This window comes from Talaromyces stipitatus, genomic scaffold (genome assembly GCF_000003125.1).
Source record: "Talaromyces stipitatus ATCC 10500 scf_1105507295527 genomic scaffold, whole genome shotgun sequence".
Classification (NCBI taxonomy): Eukaryota; Fungi; Ascomycota; class Eurotiomycetes; order Eurotiales; family Trichocomaceae; genus Talaromyces; species Talaromyces stipitatus.
Genome location: NW_002990114.1, coordinates 2,451,315 through 2,463,978, shown reverse-complemented (window position 1 = coordinate 2,463,978; position 12,664 = coordinate 2,451,315). Strand labels below are relative to the sequence as shown.

Here is a 12,664-nt window from a genome sequence, read left to right as displayed (position 1 = left end):
GTAGGCTAATTAATAGACAGTAAGGAGCATAGAATATATATAAAAGCCACAAGGAGTGGCGAGTACAGGGAGGAGGATGAAATGTTGTTGACTGACAATGGACCAAGACTTGATGACGACGATCTATCGATAACGCACTGCCAAGACCCGCTGCTGGTAGCATTACGTGAGCAGATACACGTGACAGCTCTTGTGGTGGCTCCCGCACGCCGTATGTTTTGTTGACAAACCGCGGAACCGATCGCACCTGCCCGCAATAACATCGTCAAACAAGAAAGAACGACATCGACCGCCGGCAGTATCGGATGCGAGCGCATCTACACTACAGCTGATCTTAGATACCGCTTATCGACAATACTCGGAGAAGATGAATAGCTGAGCATCGTTAGATCTTTCTACTGTATCGTTCGCTTTTCCAATATATTATACACGCTCGACTCGCGATTAATCATGCCTCGTGTTGTGAATCCATCAAAGAGCCATCGCCGCTCCAATGGCGGTGCTTCGACCCCGCAGAAAAACTCTCCCATTAAGTAGGAAAGAACGATGCTGCAAGTGTGAGAGACCGGCTAACCTTTCTTTTTTTTGCTCACAGGATCCCTCTCAATGATGATATGGGAGAGAAGGCTGCTCGAATGCAGTCCCGACAAGCTCTGCATGATCGCCAAATGAACCAGATCAAGGCTGCTGTAAAAACGCCTATGCCCCCACGCAGAGCCTACGACCGTGCCGATAGCCAAAGTCCAGGAACTCCACGCGGCTCTCTTCGCCGAGGTCGGGAAAGCGACGTCGATGGTCGCGGCAGAGGTGCAACTCCAGCCAAACGAGTGCCAATTCTCGCCAACTTTGAAGAGTGGATGAAAATGGCGACTGATAATAAAATCAACGCTGCTAATTCGTGGAATTTTGCTCTGATCGATTATTTCCATGACATGTCATTGCTTCGCGAGGGAGATGGCGTCAATTTTCAAAAGGCTAGTTGCACTCTCGACGGTTGTGTAAAGATTTATACCAGCAGAGTCGACAGCGTCGCAACTGAAACTGGAAAACTTTTGAGTGGCTTGGCGGATAGTCGAGATCGCAAAGCTCCGGAAGGCGAGGGGCCTGAAGGCGAGGAAGAGGAAGAGGAAGAAGGCGAGGACGGCGTGCGGAGAAAGGCGAAAAAGAAAGTCAGTATCAATGTGAATCTGAAATTAAGAAATTTTTACTAATAATATATGCAGACACGTTCCCATGAGGCTACTCTCGCTCCCTCGTTTGCTTCTTTACAGTTGAAAAAACTCGAGCTTGAATTTGCGGTGGACCCCCTTTTCAAGAAAGCATCGGCCGACTTTGACGAAGGTGGTGCCAAGGGCTTGTTGCTGAACCATTTATCAATCGATGGTCAAGGACGTATCATTTTCGATAGCAGTGATGATGTGGATGAGACAACCAACGGTGGGGATCATGCGCAGGATGATGAAATGAATGGCAGTGCAGAGCCAGAAGAGTCGCAAACCAAGGAACCGGAAGGTGACCCGATGGATGTTGACCCCGTGGAGATTGATATATCCTCCCTTGGAAACAGGTTCTTCCCAGATTTGGATCGCCTCTCCGAACAGGATATCTGCCCGTCCCTTAAGAATCTGGACCTGGGCGATCCTAGTGGCTCTCTTGATATGCCATTGCTTAAGGCTCCTGAAGACTGGCGACAAGACAAGAACAACGACGAGTCTGATCCGGCAAGGCGCATGGGCGATGCTTCTGGCATTATGCTCGATGATGACAATGCAGTGGGTTTTGATGATGATGACGGAACATTTGCAGGATTCGACATTGGTGAAGATGCTGGCTTTGGTGAAGGTGGAGAGGCTTGGGCGCGAGAGGCAGCCCTGGAGCCCTTGCTGAAGGTTCATCGCATGGATATTGGTGGTGAAGACGATCCGGAGGCTGCCGAAGAAGGGGATCCTTACACATTGTCGATCTCTCACCAGACAGCCAATAAGGAGCACGAAAACATTCTCAGTTACTTTGACAATGCCTTACAGAAGAACTGGGCCGGTCCCGAACATTGGAGAATCCGCAAGATCAAGGAGACAAACGCTGCCAATTCCACAACAGCCGCGCCCAAGCAACGTAAAGAAAAGGAGCCATTTGTGATTGACTTTTCTGCGCCTCTAGATGCTACAACAGCCGATTTAATCTATACACAAGCAAGCTCAAATTCTGCTATCTCACTTCCCAAGACACAATGGAAAACGAAAGGACGCAATCTACTTCCGGATGACAAGCATTTCAACTCGCAGCAACTGTTGCGCCTCTTCCTCAAGCCTAAGGCTCGTATGGGATCCAAGAGATTTTTTGGTGGCCGCAGGATAGGCGAGACAACTGAGACGCGCGTTCCTGCTGCGGGCGAGATGGATGAAGCTTTCTGGGCTAATCACAAACCTGAAAATAGCGCACAAATAGAGGATGAAAAGGTCGCAGGCACTTACGATGCCGACTTCTTTGCAGACGACGATGGACTTGCGTTCCCTAACGGACTTCCGATGGGAGATGACGATGACGACAATCTACCGTTTGCAGATGCTCGAGAGATGTTCTCTCCTGCAGGTGATATGGACGCCCGGCCGACGACCTCAGCTGGTGATGGATCAGGAGCTACGGGACTGACTGCCCTACTGAATATAGTTGGGGCAACACCGGGATCGGCGCTTCATGGTGGAGGATTCGGCTCACAGTTGGTGACGCAAGGTGGTCGCCGTGTTCGGCCCGACTACGTTGCTTACGCACGTGTGGCCAAGAAAGTTGACGTCCGACGTCTCAAGGAAGAAATGTGGAAGGGTATGGGTGATGGGTTGATTGAGTCTATGAATTTCAACTCTGCCTCAGATGCAGCAGCGGTCATTGAGGCGCCTGAAGAACCTACTGATGATGACGGGCCACCGACACCTACACCGAAGAACAGGCATCCGGACGGAGACCACCCAATGCCTGATATTGCATCCGAAGTCGAGAAAAATGGTCAATTACGGTTCACAACTGTCATGAACTCTCTCAAGAAAGTGTATCCGGAACAGTCATTACGGGATATCAGTACCTCATTTGGATTCATCTGCCTGCTGCATTTGGCAAATGAAAAAGGCCTCGTTCTCCAGAACGGCGGCGAATATGGTGAAGGAGAGGGAACTTTGGAAGAGATATATATTTCCAAGGATGTCGGGGCAGTGATTGACGAGGGAACCATGTAGACGAGGAATAGAGGCGAGCATTTTTACGTGTACAAAGCACGTTGCTTTTGTGGAGTCAGGAGTTGATTATTAATGACTGTTCAATTCATTCATCTGCATTTATACCGCATTTGACTTGAGTGGCTGATAGCTTGTATAACTCCAAAGACATCATGGTGAATGCCTCAGGCTTAAGGAGGAAAGATGCGCGGACCACTCGACGATTATGGATGGCTGACATAGTGCAGCCTCAGACCAGTTGGTCTTTTCTACGACGAGGAATGCTCTAAATCATGCAATCGGCGTGACCATCCCGCATTGATATGTGCAGGTTGAATTCTTTGTCGGGACCACACATGCAGACAGCCCAACCATCGGACTACGGGATACCCGGCTGTAAGTATTGTAGAAACTAGAAAATCATCACACAGACTGTTTAAGCCTGATCTACCCGTGATGGATTACTGGCCCACTGCAATAGTGCCCGCGGTTCGGCAGGCCCCGTGATTGGGCTGCCTGAGGCTCTGCGTCTCGCCCACCGTGCCAAGCCGACTCTTCACCGCCCTGATTGGCTGCTCGTTTGTGACGAACGTTGCATATATCACGCTCCGGACAGGCTCAGCGAGCACTGATTTGCCGTCCGATTCATCCTGCTTCACTGTCTGTGTTTCCCCCCGCGCTATCTTGCATTAACCACTACCCAATCGATGGCCAGATTCTGCAGTTGAGCGCAAAACAGGCACACAGTAGCTATTACAGACCGGCCAATCATGTCCGGTGTGCTGCTTCGGATCTTCTGTCGAGCACGAAAGCCCGGCGCTAAACTGACCGCTGTCAGTCAATGGAGTGATCATGCTGTGCCAGATGTGAGCAAAAGAGGGGAGCATGCATTGGCTCTGGATTCCCCGTTTCCCATGGCACTACGCACATAGATACATAGGCCATGGCCCTCTCTTACGACCGGAATCTCTCCTTCTCACATCTCAAGCTGTGCTTCTCTTGATTCTTTTGCTTCAGTAATCGCATTGCTTTGAGAACTGCGCAGGTCCGCGGCCAGATGATTTCACTCCATATTCTTATCGACTAAATCGATAACCAAGAAATACCTGCCAGCTCTGCTGAGAGCCCACAGCTTCACAGCTGCCACATCAAGTCGTCGAGAGCAGGATCTCTCGTCTGTCGGTTCATCATGTCTAATCAACAAAATCCCATATCCATCATGCGCAGTTCCTCGAGATCGTCCTCTTCCTCCTCTGCTTCCGACTTCAAGAGCCCACGCACTGCACGATTCGCAGAGGCAACGACAGTAATCTCGCCGATTGATCCGTCGGAAGGAGCTCGATCGCCTTTTGCAGATCCTCCGGCTTCCACCATGAAAGAGGCTCAGCATCATGTTTCGGACGTTGGATTCGGATATGTGGCTGACAACGATCCCTCGCGATACGCCAGCTATCCTCCGATGACACCTGCCTCGCCTTTGAAAAGTGCCCTCAAGACTCCAGGGACAGCGAGGACATTGAACCCGTTCAGTCCCACGTTCCGTGAGGAGGTGAAGTTGGAGAAGGAAGAAGTGAAGACGGCAAGAGAAAACAAGCGAGATTTGGTAAGTCGAATTCTTTTCTTGTACGCAACAAATACTGACAAGGTCTCAGAAAATCAAAGTCAGAGTCAGAGCCGCAAAAGTTCTTTTGCGAACTGTAAACTTCAGCTGCTCTCTCATTGTACTTTCGCTCCTGTCAACTAGCTTGACCATTTTCAGAGCCACCAAAGACCTGCCTCCACGCAGTAATCTTCCACCATGGGCTGTAGGAACAAACCCCTGGCCACAATATCTGCTCCTGGTCATGGCGTGTGTTTCTCTGGCCTCTGCTCTACTAGTGTTCTATGGATACTGGAAAGGTGGCCACCGCCGTGCCGAAAAGGTCGCTGTATGGTATTCCGTCTTTTCAGTGGGTTTCTTCACCTTTAGTACCATTATGTGGGTAGTTGGAGCAGCCATCTTCCAGAGCTCCAAAGCAAACGGCAATGGTAAAGATTTATGGGGATGGGCGTGCAACGATAACCTCCGTCATCAACTCTTCGCGGACCAGGTCAACTATTCCTTGGTCTGTCGTCTGCAAGATTGGTCGCTGGTGTGTGCCATCATCGAAATCGTCCTCGAAGTGATTGTCATCTCTATCTATGCCGTTGTCTTCTACCGATTTTACACCAAGCAGCGCCTTAAGAAGACCATGGATGTCCGTGACAAGGCTCGTTCAGATCTGTACCTTGCTCAACTCCGTGTTCAGTCTGCACCGAACACACCTGGATTCTTCCCCATGACACCCAAATCTCCCTATGTCTCAATGGCTGCTGCACAACAGTATCACCACGACGTGTATTCCGCAGCTGAAAATGGCGAGAGCTACGCCGTTCAATACGCAACACCAAAGTCGCCTACGCGAGCAGTCACGAAACCATTCCAACTCCAACCACCACCTATCCGTGTGCAGAACCCGACACCAAAGGTTGCTCAGCAGGGTTTTGGAGGAGTACCCATTGCCAGTCAATCCTCAACTCCCGACAACTCGAATGAAGAAGATTTGTCAGAGAAAGTCAATGAGCATGTTGGTGCTGCCCCGGGTGAAAAGACCTATGATGCTGTACCAATTCCGGGAGCATATGCTGGGCCATTAACGAGTCCCAGCTACCCTCCACCACCGGGTCAAGGTCATGGATTCGACTAGAAAATGGGTTGAAAGTTCGGATATATTCAAAGTAGATCGATAATACTGTTATGCTTGCGTCTTTTCTTCGTGTATGTTATTTTGTGTTTTGATGGTACTATATTCCCAGGCGCTTGGCGATATCATGGCGATTTTTTTTATGTTTCCACTCCTCTTGTCAATTTGCTAGGCGAATCCATTATTACATAGTGACGATAATTCCAGACCATTGAAGTTGAAGTTGAAAATATGAAGTCTAGAAGTTGTCGGCCAAGCCAAGAAAAGGCTGTGATCGTGATCCGCCTTACTTAATTTTCAACCTTTAAGTTATTCCCTGGCCAACCCAGACCTCGAGACTGTTTCCTCACTCAACTGTACTCGAGTTTCTACCACATCTCAATCAGTAAATACAGGAATGCTTCTTCGTTATACCGCTCCCGTGTCCAGATTTTCTAGGACCGCATTAACCAAAAATTGCAACAGTATGTCCTTCCCAATGCATAGATGCAAACAGCTCACAGATCGAAGACGAATCCCCTTAAACGCTGACTCCTGAATTTACTTACTTAGTACTGCCCCACCATACTAACAGCAACATCTCCCTCCGCCACATTTCATCTTCTCGACCAAAGACTACTACGACAGCTACGACTACTCAGAGTAGTAAATCGCAACTGAAGATTCTTCCGTTTGTTGCTATCTTGGTAATTGGTACCGGTTCATACGTTTTGTTGGTTAAATCTCGTGCTTCTACGCGCAAATCGTCTTAACCTCAACTCCGCCCCTCTATCAACTGTCCAAAATAAGGAGAAAAAATGGCGCCAACACCGCGCTTCTCCTCCGATAAAGTCACGGTAGTCTTCGTCCTCGGTGGCCCCGGTGCAGGCAAAGGCACACAATCCGAAAACCTCGTCCGCGATTATGGCTTCAGTCACCTCTCGGCCGGCGACCTCCTACGCGCCGAACAAGTTCGCGAGGGGAGCGAATACGGTGAATTGATCCGTCATCATATCCGGGAGGGCACAATTGTACCCATGGAAGTCACCGTTGCCCTACTCTCGAACGCAATGGCCGCAATTCTCGAACAAAACAGCTCCAAGGCTACACCTGCTCGATTCTTGATCGATGGATTCCCGCGTCAGATTGATCAAGCGCATTTCTTTGAAGAGACCGTCTGCGTGTCTAAGTTGGTCTTGTTTCTGAGCTGCCCTGAAGAAGTCATGTTGTCTCGGTTATTGAAACGTGGTGAAACCAGTGGTCGGGATGATGATAATATCGAGTCGATTCGGAAGAGGTTCCGTACTTTCGAGCAGACTTCAATGCCTGTTGTGCGTGAGTTCGAGGAGAAGGGCAAGGTTATCAGTGTTGAGGCTACGGGGTCAAAGGAGGAGGTTTATGAGAGGATCAAAGCCGAGTTGAAATCCAAGGGGGTTGATGCTTTGTAGATTCTTTCTGTCTATATGAGTGGAAGTGATGTGCAGATGGTTTAGAGGTTTATACATATGTCTATAAAGTAATATACTCGTTTATACACTTATCACCTCACTATATTCACAAAGGACACTAGCCTGTAGAGCCCTGAGTGCAGGCTGAGGCTGAGCACTAACTCACTCGCGTCAGGTCAGCAACAGTCCAACTCCTCCGAGTAACTAAAATGCAGTGCAACGGAGTGAGGCAGATCTCATACTGCTCCAAACAACTAAAATTGCAGTGCAAGCATGGGGGTAAGAAGAGTGTTAGTACATACTAACACTGACTAACCCCGTTAAGTCAGCAACAGTCTAACTCCTCCCAGTAACTAAAATTGCAGTGCAGACTTGTTTTCGACTGCTCTTGCATTTTGATATGATGGTCTGCCCGGGTGAGGTTCGAGTAATTAACCTATTAGATCGGTTAGTGCTCCAAGGCTATATAGTTGGAACTTCGTACTATCATTTTGATATAGTCGAGGCCATAGTTAGCTGTTATGTTAAAGCTCTAGAAGACGCTGCACACAAGTAAACTGGACTCTTCCTGGTCTATTCTCAAGATAATAAGTTCTTCATCATCATCAATGCACATTATTCTGCATACATCACATAATGTAGGAGAAAGAAAAGAAAGAAGAAAAAGGAGAAACTTTTTTCTTTCCCACATTTGCAACTAACTCTTTCGAAGACGAAATCTTAAACCGGTTCTCCAAGACAAATGAAAAAATTTTTGCGAAAAGAAGAGACAACATTAAAACAAATAGACAGACAAATATGCTATGTTTAGTCACCCTCGCCTAACAGGTCAACTTCGTGAGGTTGTGACTGGTGCTGTTGATGCCGTCTCCGATCTCCGGTTGATTTCTTATCACCTCCCTTACCAACTGCGCCGCCTTCTTCGGCGGCCTGTGCTGCAGCCTGTTGCTGCTGGAGTTCACGTGCATATCGTTCCCGTTCAGTTCGAATAACGCCAAGAACACCTTCCAGACTGCGGCGCCAGACGAACAGACGTCCCTGAACTTCGGCCCATTGCTTCTCGCCAAATACTCGGTACGTGGCACGATGAACCAAGAACTCGGAACGCAACTGAGATAGTTTTCCCTCGACGAGTCCAGCACGGATAGTGTCGATAACCCATTTTTCAACCTCGGTATCGGCGACGCGAAGTGCGGATGCTATCGCGGCATAGGGCAGGGAACGGGATGGAGTCGAGGACGCGAGAGAAGTAAGTGTTAACAATCGCATCTTTGTCTGAAGTGCATCGCCAGAATCCGCCAACACGCCGCCGGAAATCGAGCTCAATGGAGTCGAAGAGATAAAGTCATCATAGGCATCGAGTGTGTCGGCAGCGAAAATCTCAAGAAGCTCGAAAAGAGATGTGTCGCTAGACCGAAGAGCCTGGACGGCATCTGAAGCGGAGAGAGATGTAAAGTCAAAAATGGCAGGATGCGCAAGTGCAGATGTGAGAGCGCGAACGGCGAGCTCCCGGTTTTCCTTGCTCGATGCTTCATTGGCATCGATAGCCTGGAGGGCTTCGACAATGTGGGCATGCGCAAATTCACTGTCGCCAGCAGCCTCGGCAGCGTCTGCAATGGCCAAGTGCAGCTTCTGGGCATCCTCCTCGTCTAATTCCCAGGAGGCGAGCCAGTTGGGAAGCTGGTTTACCAACTGTTCTTTAAGGGCTTCGTAGGCGGTGGTCGAACCTGATTGACGGATGACGGCGACAATCGCAAGGAAGACATGGTACCGGCTGGAGTCTGAGGGGGCGAGAGTATTGAAGATGGTGGTCAGGATAGTAAGAGCCAGCGACGGGCCGAATTGTGCTGAGGATGTGACGGGTTTTGACAAGTAAAAGCAAATTCGCGATAGGAAGATATCCGGATCGGAGGATTGCTGAATCAGATAGACGAGGAGATTATAAGCGGGGATAAACTCTACAATACAGTCATGTCAGTACATGCATTTTTCACAAGGAGAAAAAAGGCGAAATACCCTTCTCGGGAGCATTATTCAAAACCGCCGCCGCAGCAACAATCTTCTTCAAAACCTCATCGCGTTGACCCAAATTTGGCTCTTCTCCATTCTGTTCCTGTTGACGCAACGGCTCGAGCAAAGGGGCAATCTCGGCATTGACACTGGCACCTCCTTCGTTGGATCGGAGCACGTTGAGATATTGAGCGAGCTCTTCGCACAGCTCCGTAAATGACCCCTCAATAAGAAGGGTGTTGGTAGGTGCTGGCATTTTGACGACTGATTTCTTTATGTCTCCTCGACAGACGGATAGAGTCAGTCGAGAGAGAGAAAGAATTATTCGGGAATAAGGACAGATAGAGTCGGCTGGCTGGGTTGGGCCGATCGGTTGTTCAGTCGTGAAGTCGACTTGGTTGTATCGATAAAGTGTGGGAGAAATTTCAGTTGTGTGATTTCATCTCTTGGCGAATCAGCGTTCATTGCGGCCGGAGCGGAGGTCGCCCTCAGAACCAAAACGCATCAACCTCACAAATAAATCTCCCACTGAAAATATTATTACTTGATTCTAAGATTTTCTACTAATTGAAACAAAAAGAATACATATCTGCTCGGTACGAACGAATCATACAATTCGACGTGGCTAGCGTGTGCCTAATTACCTATCAACACTATCATATGCAATAAAGAGAGACATCGATATCATAACCATGCTCTCGTATCTCCGCGTCTCATGACTAGAGTAAACTCAAAACACCCAAGGATATCGTTCAACAAGAAAAGAGAAAAAAATCCACAAACTCCATGCTAAAGACTTGGAAAAGTCCTCATCTTCGCAGAATAACTTGAAAAGAGGTATAATACTGATTTTACTCTTCGATTAAAGAAACACTTATCAAGAGCGAAACCTTCACAATGACCACAGATCTGTGACGGTGCACAGATCTTTTTACATCATCATGCCAAAGACTGCAAGCATGGCGGCAGCGAAGAAACCGGTTGCGTGGTCTGCAGAGATTTGAAGGGACGCAACGCCGTGAGAAGTAGTCGCACTGGCAGCGGTTCCGGACGCCTTAGTGGCCGAGGCAGCCGAGGTGGTAGTAGCAATGGTGGTGGCTGCGGCAGTTGAGACAGCGCTAGTAGTAGAGGGAGCAGCAGAGGTGCTTGAAGCGGCATCGAGGATGATCGTGCCACAAGTCGCGTTAGCCTTGCATTGCTTTTGGGCATCCAGATCGTTGGGGTTGTTCTGGATGCACTGCTTGTAGTTCTCCTGGCACACGTAGAATGGAATGGTGTTCTCGTATGGGTTTAGATCGGGAGTCGTGCCATTGCTGCAGGTGCAGTCGAAGTTGAGAGTAGTCTGTTTACAAATTAGTCACAAAAATACAGTACTCAAAGAGTTGAATTCGAGTGCTTACAGAATCGCAATCGTTGGCCGAAGCAGATCCTCCGCAGACTTGAGGGCAGGTGTTACGTTCACCCTGGCACCATTGTCCTGCAAAATGGGTGGTAAGTCAAGGACTCGGGCACTGTAATCACAGGCTTATCGAATCGCAATGGACTGTACGTACCCAGAATCGTGCTCGAAACCTCACCCAGGTTGAAACCAGTTGGGAAGGTGAAGTTGTAATAAGCAGTGGTCTCGGCCACAAAAGCAGCAAGGATCAACACAGCGGATGAACGCATTTTGGCGGAAGGTGGATCGCAAAGGATTTTCGAGATCAACAGTAAGTTATATTGAGTACGTAGTCAATGATGATACGTAGGATAAAGCGATTCGAATGCTGATGAGAATGCGGAGTAGAGTGAAGAAGGAGAAAAGAGGAGGTGAGACAAGAAAAAGAGGAGGAGCTAAAAGAAGAAGCAGTCGCGACGGGCGTGCCTCAGGAAAGGAAGGAACGGAAAAGAAAAGGCGGGAAAGCAACAACAAGCAGGGAAGTGGGGAATATTGGACGAACTATTCCTGGTCAGTTCCAAGGTTAATTCTGCTTATCTACATAGCAACCGTTACTTGTACAAGTTTGAGCACTACGTAGTAGTAATCACTTCTCTGTACACCCTCGTTGGGATCGATTCTCAAAACAACCAACTCAATTACCCACCTCTCCCTGAGGTGTGACTCTGAAAATCTGACACGAGACGATATCCTAGTCCAATCATGCTGATGTTCCTGGAAATCAAATTTGAAATCGGGGAGTTCGCTTCGTAAGTTACCGTATGTTATTGTACGTAAACTGAGGGCTATCTCGGCCAATCATTAGCTGTTACCTGTGAAATTAGCTCGCATTAGTGTCTGTCACCATACCCACTGTGTATTTAATACTCGCCCATACCCAATCAAGAAACGACGTGGAAATGAGTGTATCAAATGCATCCTTGTATGTGACAGTCGCGATCATACGTCGGCAATTCTTCGTTCCTCTAATTAGTTCAAGATCAGTCCAGAAAATGGACCGTCCCGAGACCCAATGCACTAACCCGTTTAAGAGCATCAGGTGATCTCCATATCATTCAACACCACGTGACTTCAAGTTGCTATTCGATTGTTCTTATCTGATCCTGCACTGACTGAGGTTCTGCTACATAAGCTAAATCATGCTACTGAGAGCCCCCTCACTATAGAGCAGGCTCACTCCTAGCTAGACTTTCCTCGGAGCAACGAGGTCTCCCAGAAGGACAAGTAGAAACGCTCAACCAAGAAGCAAAATGGGCAGTGTTGTCACAAGCACGACTTCAAAAATATAGAAATCAAAGCTAAAATCCTAGCTCTCTCTTTCTCTTTCTCGACAATGCGGACTTTGTTCCAGCTATATCTTCTCTCCCATTTTGGCACCTTGACCGATACGGTGGTCCATAGCCATCAGACTCAACATCAGTAACTCCTCCCGCAAATCTGGTCCAGACAGTAAGTAAAGAACATGTTCTAGGGGAACGTTCCCCAAAGTGATCTTCGGGAAAGCACTAAATGCACCCGATAGAAGAAGGGTTGAAATCTTCAGATCACATCAAAAGCGATGGGTCTATTATCTAGGGCTAAACCGATAGAGGTAATAGTGGGGTCAAGCTCCCCGAGATGACAGCCCGATTGGATCACTCTTGGATGTAGCTTCCCGTTAAGATCCACAGGTAAATCCCCCCAATACTGGCTTTGTCACAACAATCATCCCATGTGTTCCTTACAGATACGACAGCATACGTATATTGTAGATATTCCATATTTCCAATATAATTAGCTGATGGTATATATGGTTTCTGAAGATGAAGGGCTATGTTTACATAATTAGTGCCTACGCCGCTGCTTTACTTGTGATTT

General features: G+C 48.2%; 5 protein-coding genes across 5 annotated transcripts, besides 1 other annotated feature; 3 read left to right on the top strand and 2 right to left on the bottom strand.

Annotated features, from left to right (window-relative positions):
- Window positions 1–450: 450 nt before the first annotated feature.
- On the top strand, window positions 451–3,230 carry TSTA_089550 (condensin complex component cnd2; the record flags this gene model as incomplete). The annotated part of the gene is made up of 3 exons (XM_002478636.1): window positions 451–533; window positions 596–1,169; window positions 1,224–3,230. The coding sequence occupies 3 exons, from the start codon at window positions 451–453 to the stop codon at window positions 3,228–3,230; spliced, it is 2,664 nt and encodes an 887-aa protein (XP_002478681.1).
- A 1,168-nt stretch (window positions 3,231–4,398) lies between these two features.
- Window positions 4,399–5,935, top strand: TSTA_089540 (uncharacterized protein; the record flags this gene model as incomplete). Its single annotated transcript, XM_002478635.1, has 2 exons — window positions 4,399–4,812; window positions 4,862–5,935. The coding sequence occupies 2 exons, from the start codon at window positions 4,399–4,401 to the stop codon at window positions 5,933–5,935; spliced, it is 1,488 nt and encodes a 495-aa protein (XP_002478680.1).
- A 794-nt stretch (window positions 5,936–6,729) lies between these two features.
- TSTA_089530 (uridylate kinase Ura6) lies at window positions 6,730–7,359 on the top strand (the record flags this gene model as incomplete). The annotated part of the gene is made up of 1 exon (XM_002478634.1): window positions 6,730–7,359. The coding sequence occupies one exon, from the start codon at window positions 6,730–6,732 to the stop codon at window positions 7,357–7,359; it is 630 nt and encodes a 209-aa protein (XP_002478679.1).
- Window positions 7,360–8,166: 807 nt separating this feature from the next.
- Window positions 8,167–9,625, bottom strand: TSTA_089520 (PCI domain protein; the record flags this gene model as incomplete). The annotated part of the gene is made up of 2 exons (XM_002478633.1): window positions 8,167–9,317; window positions 9,376–9,625. The coding sequence occupies 2 exons, from the start codon at window positions 9,623–9,625 to the stop codon at window positions 8,167–8,169; spliced, it is 1,401 nt and encodes a 466-aa protein (XP_002478678.1).
- A 675-nt stretch (window positions 9,626–10,300) lies between these two features.
- On the bottom strand, window positions 10,301–11,037 carry TSTA_089510 (uncharacterized protein; the record flags this gene model as incomplete). Its single annotated transcript, XM_002478632.1, has 3 exons — window positions 10,301–10,711; window positions 10,770–10,846; window positions 10,923–11,037. 3 exons carry the CDS (start codon window positions 11,035–11,037, stop codon window positions 10,301–10,303), a joined length of 603 nt encoding a protein of 200 aa, XP_002478677.1.
- Window positions 11,038–11,158: 121 nt separating this feature from the next.
- Window positions 11,159–11,218: a sequence feature (CT-rich).
- Between the last annotated feature and the right edge of the window lie 1,446 nt (window positions 11,219–12,664).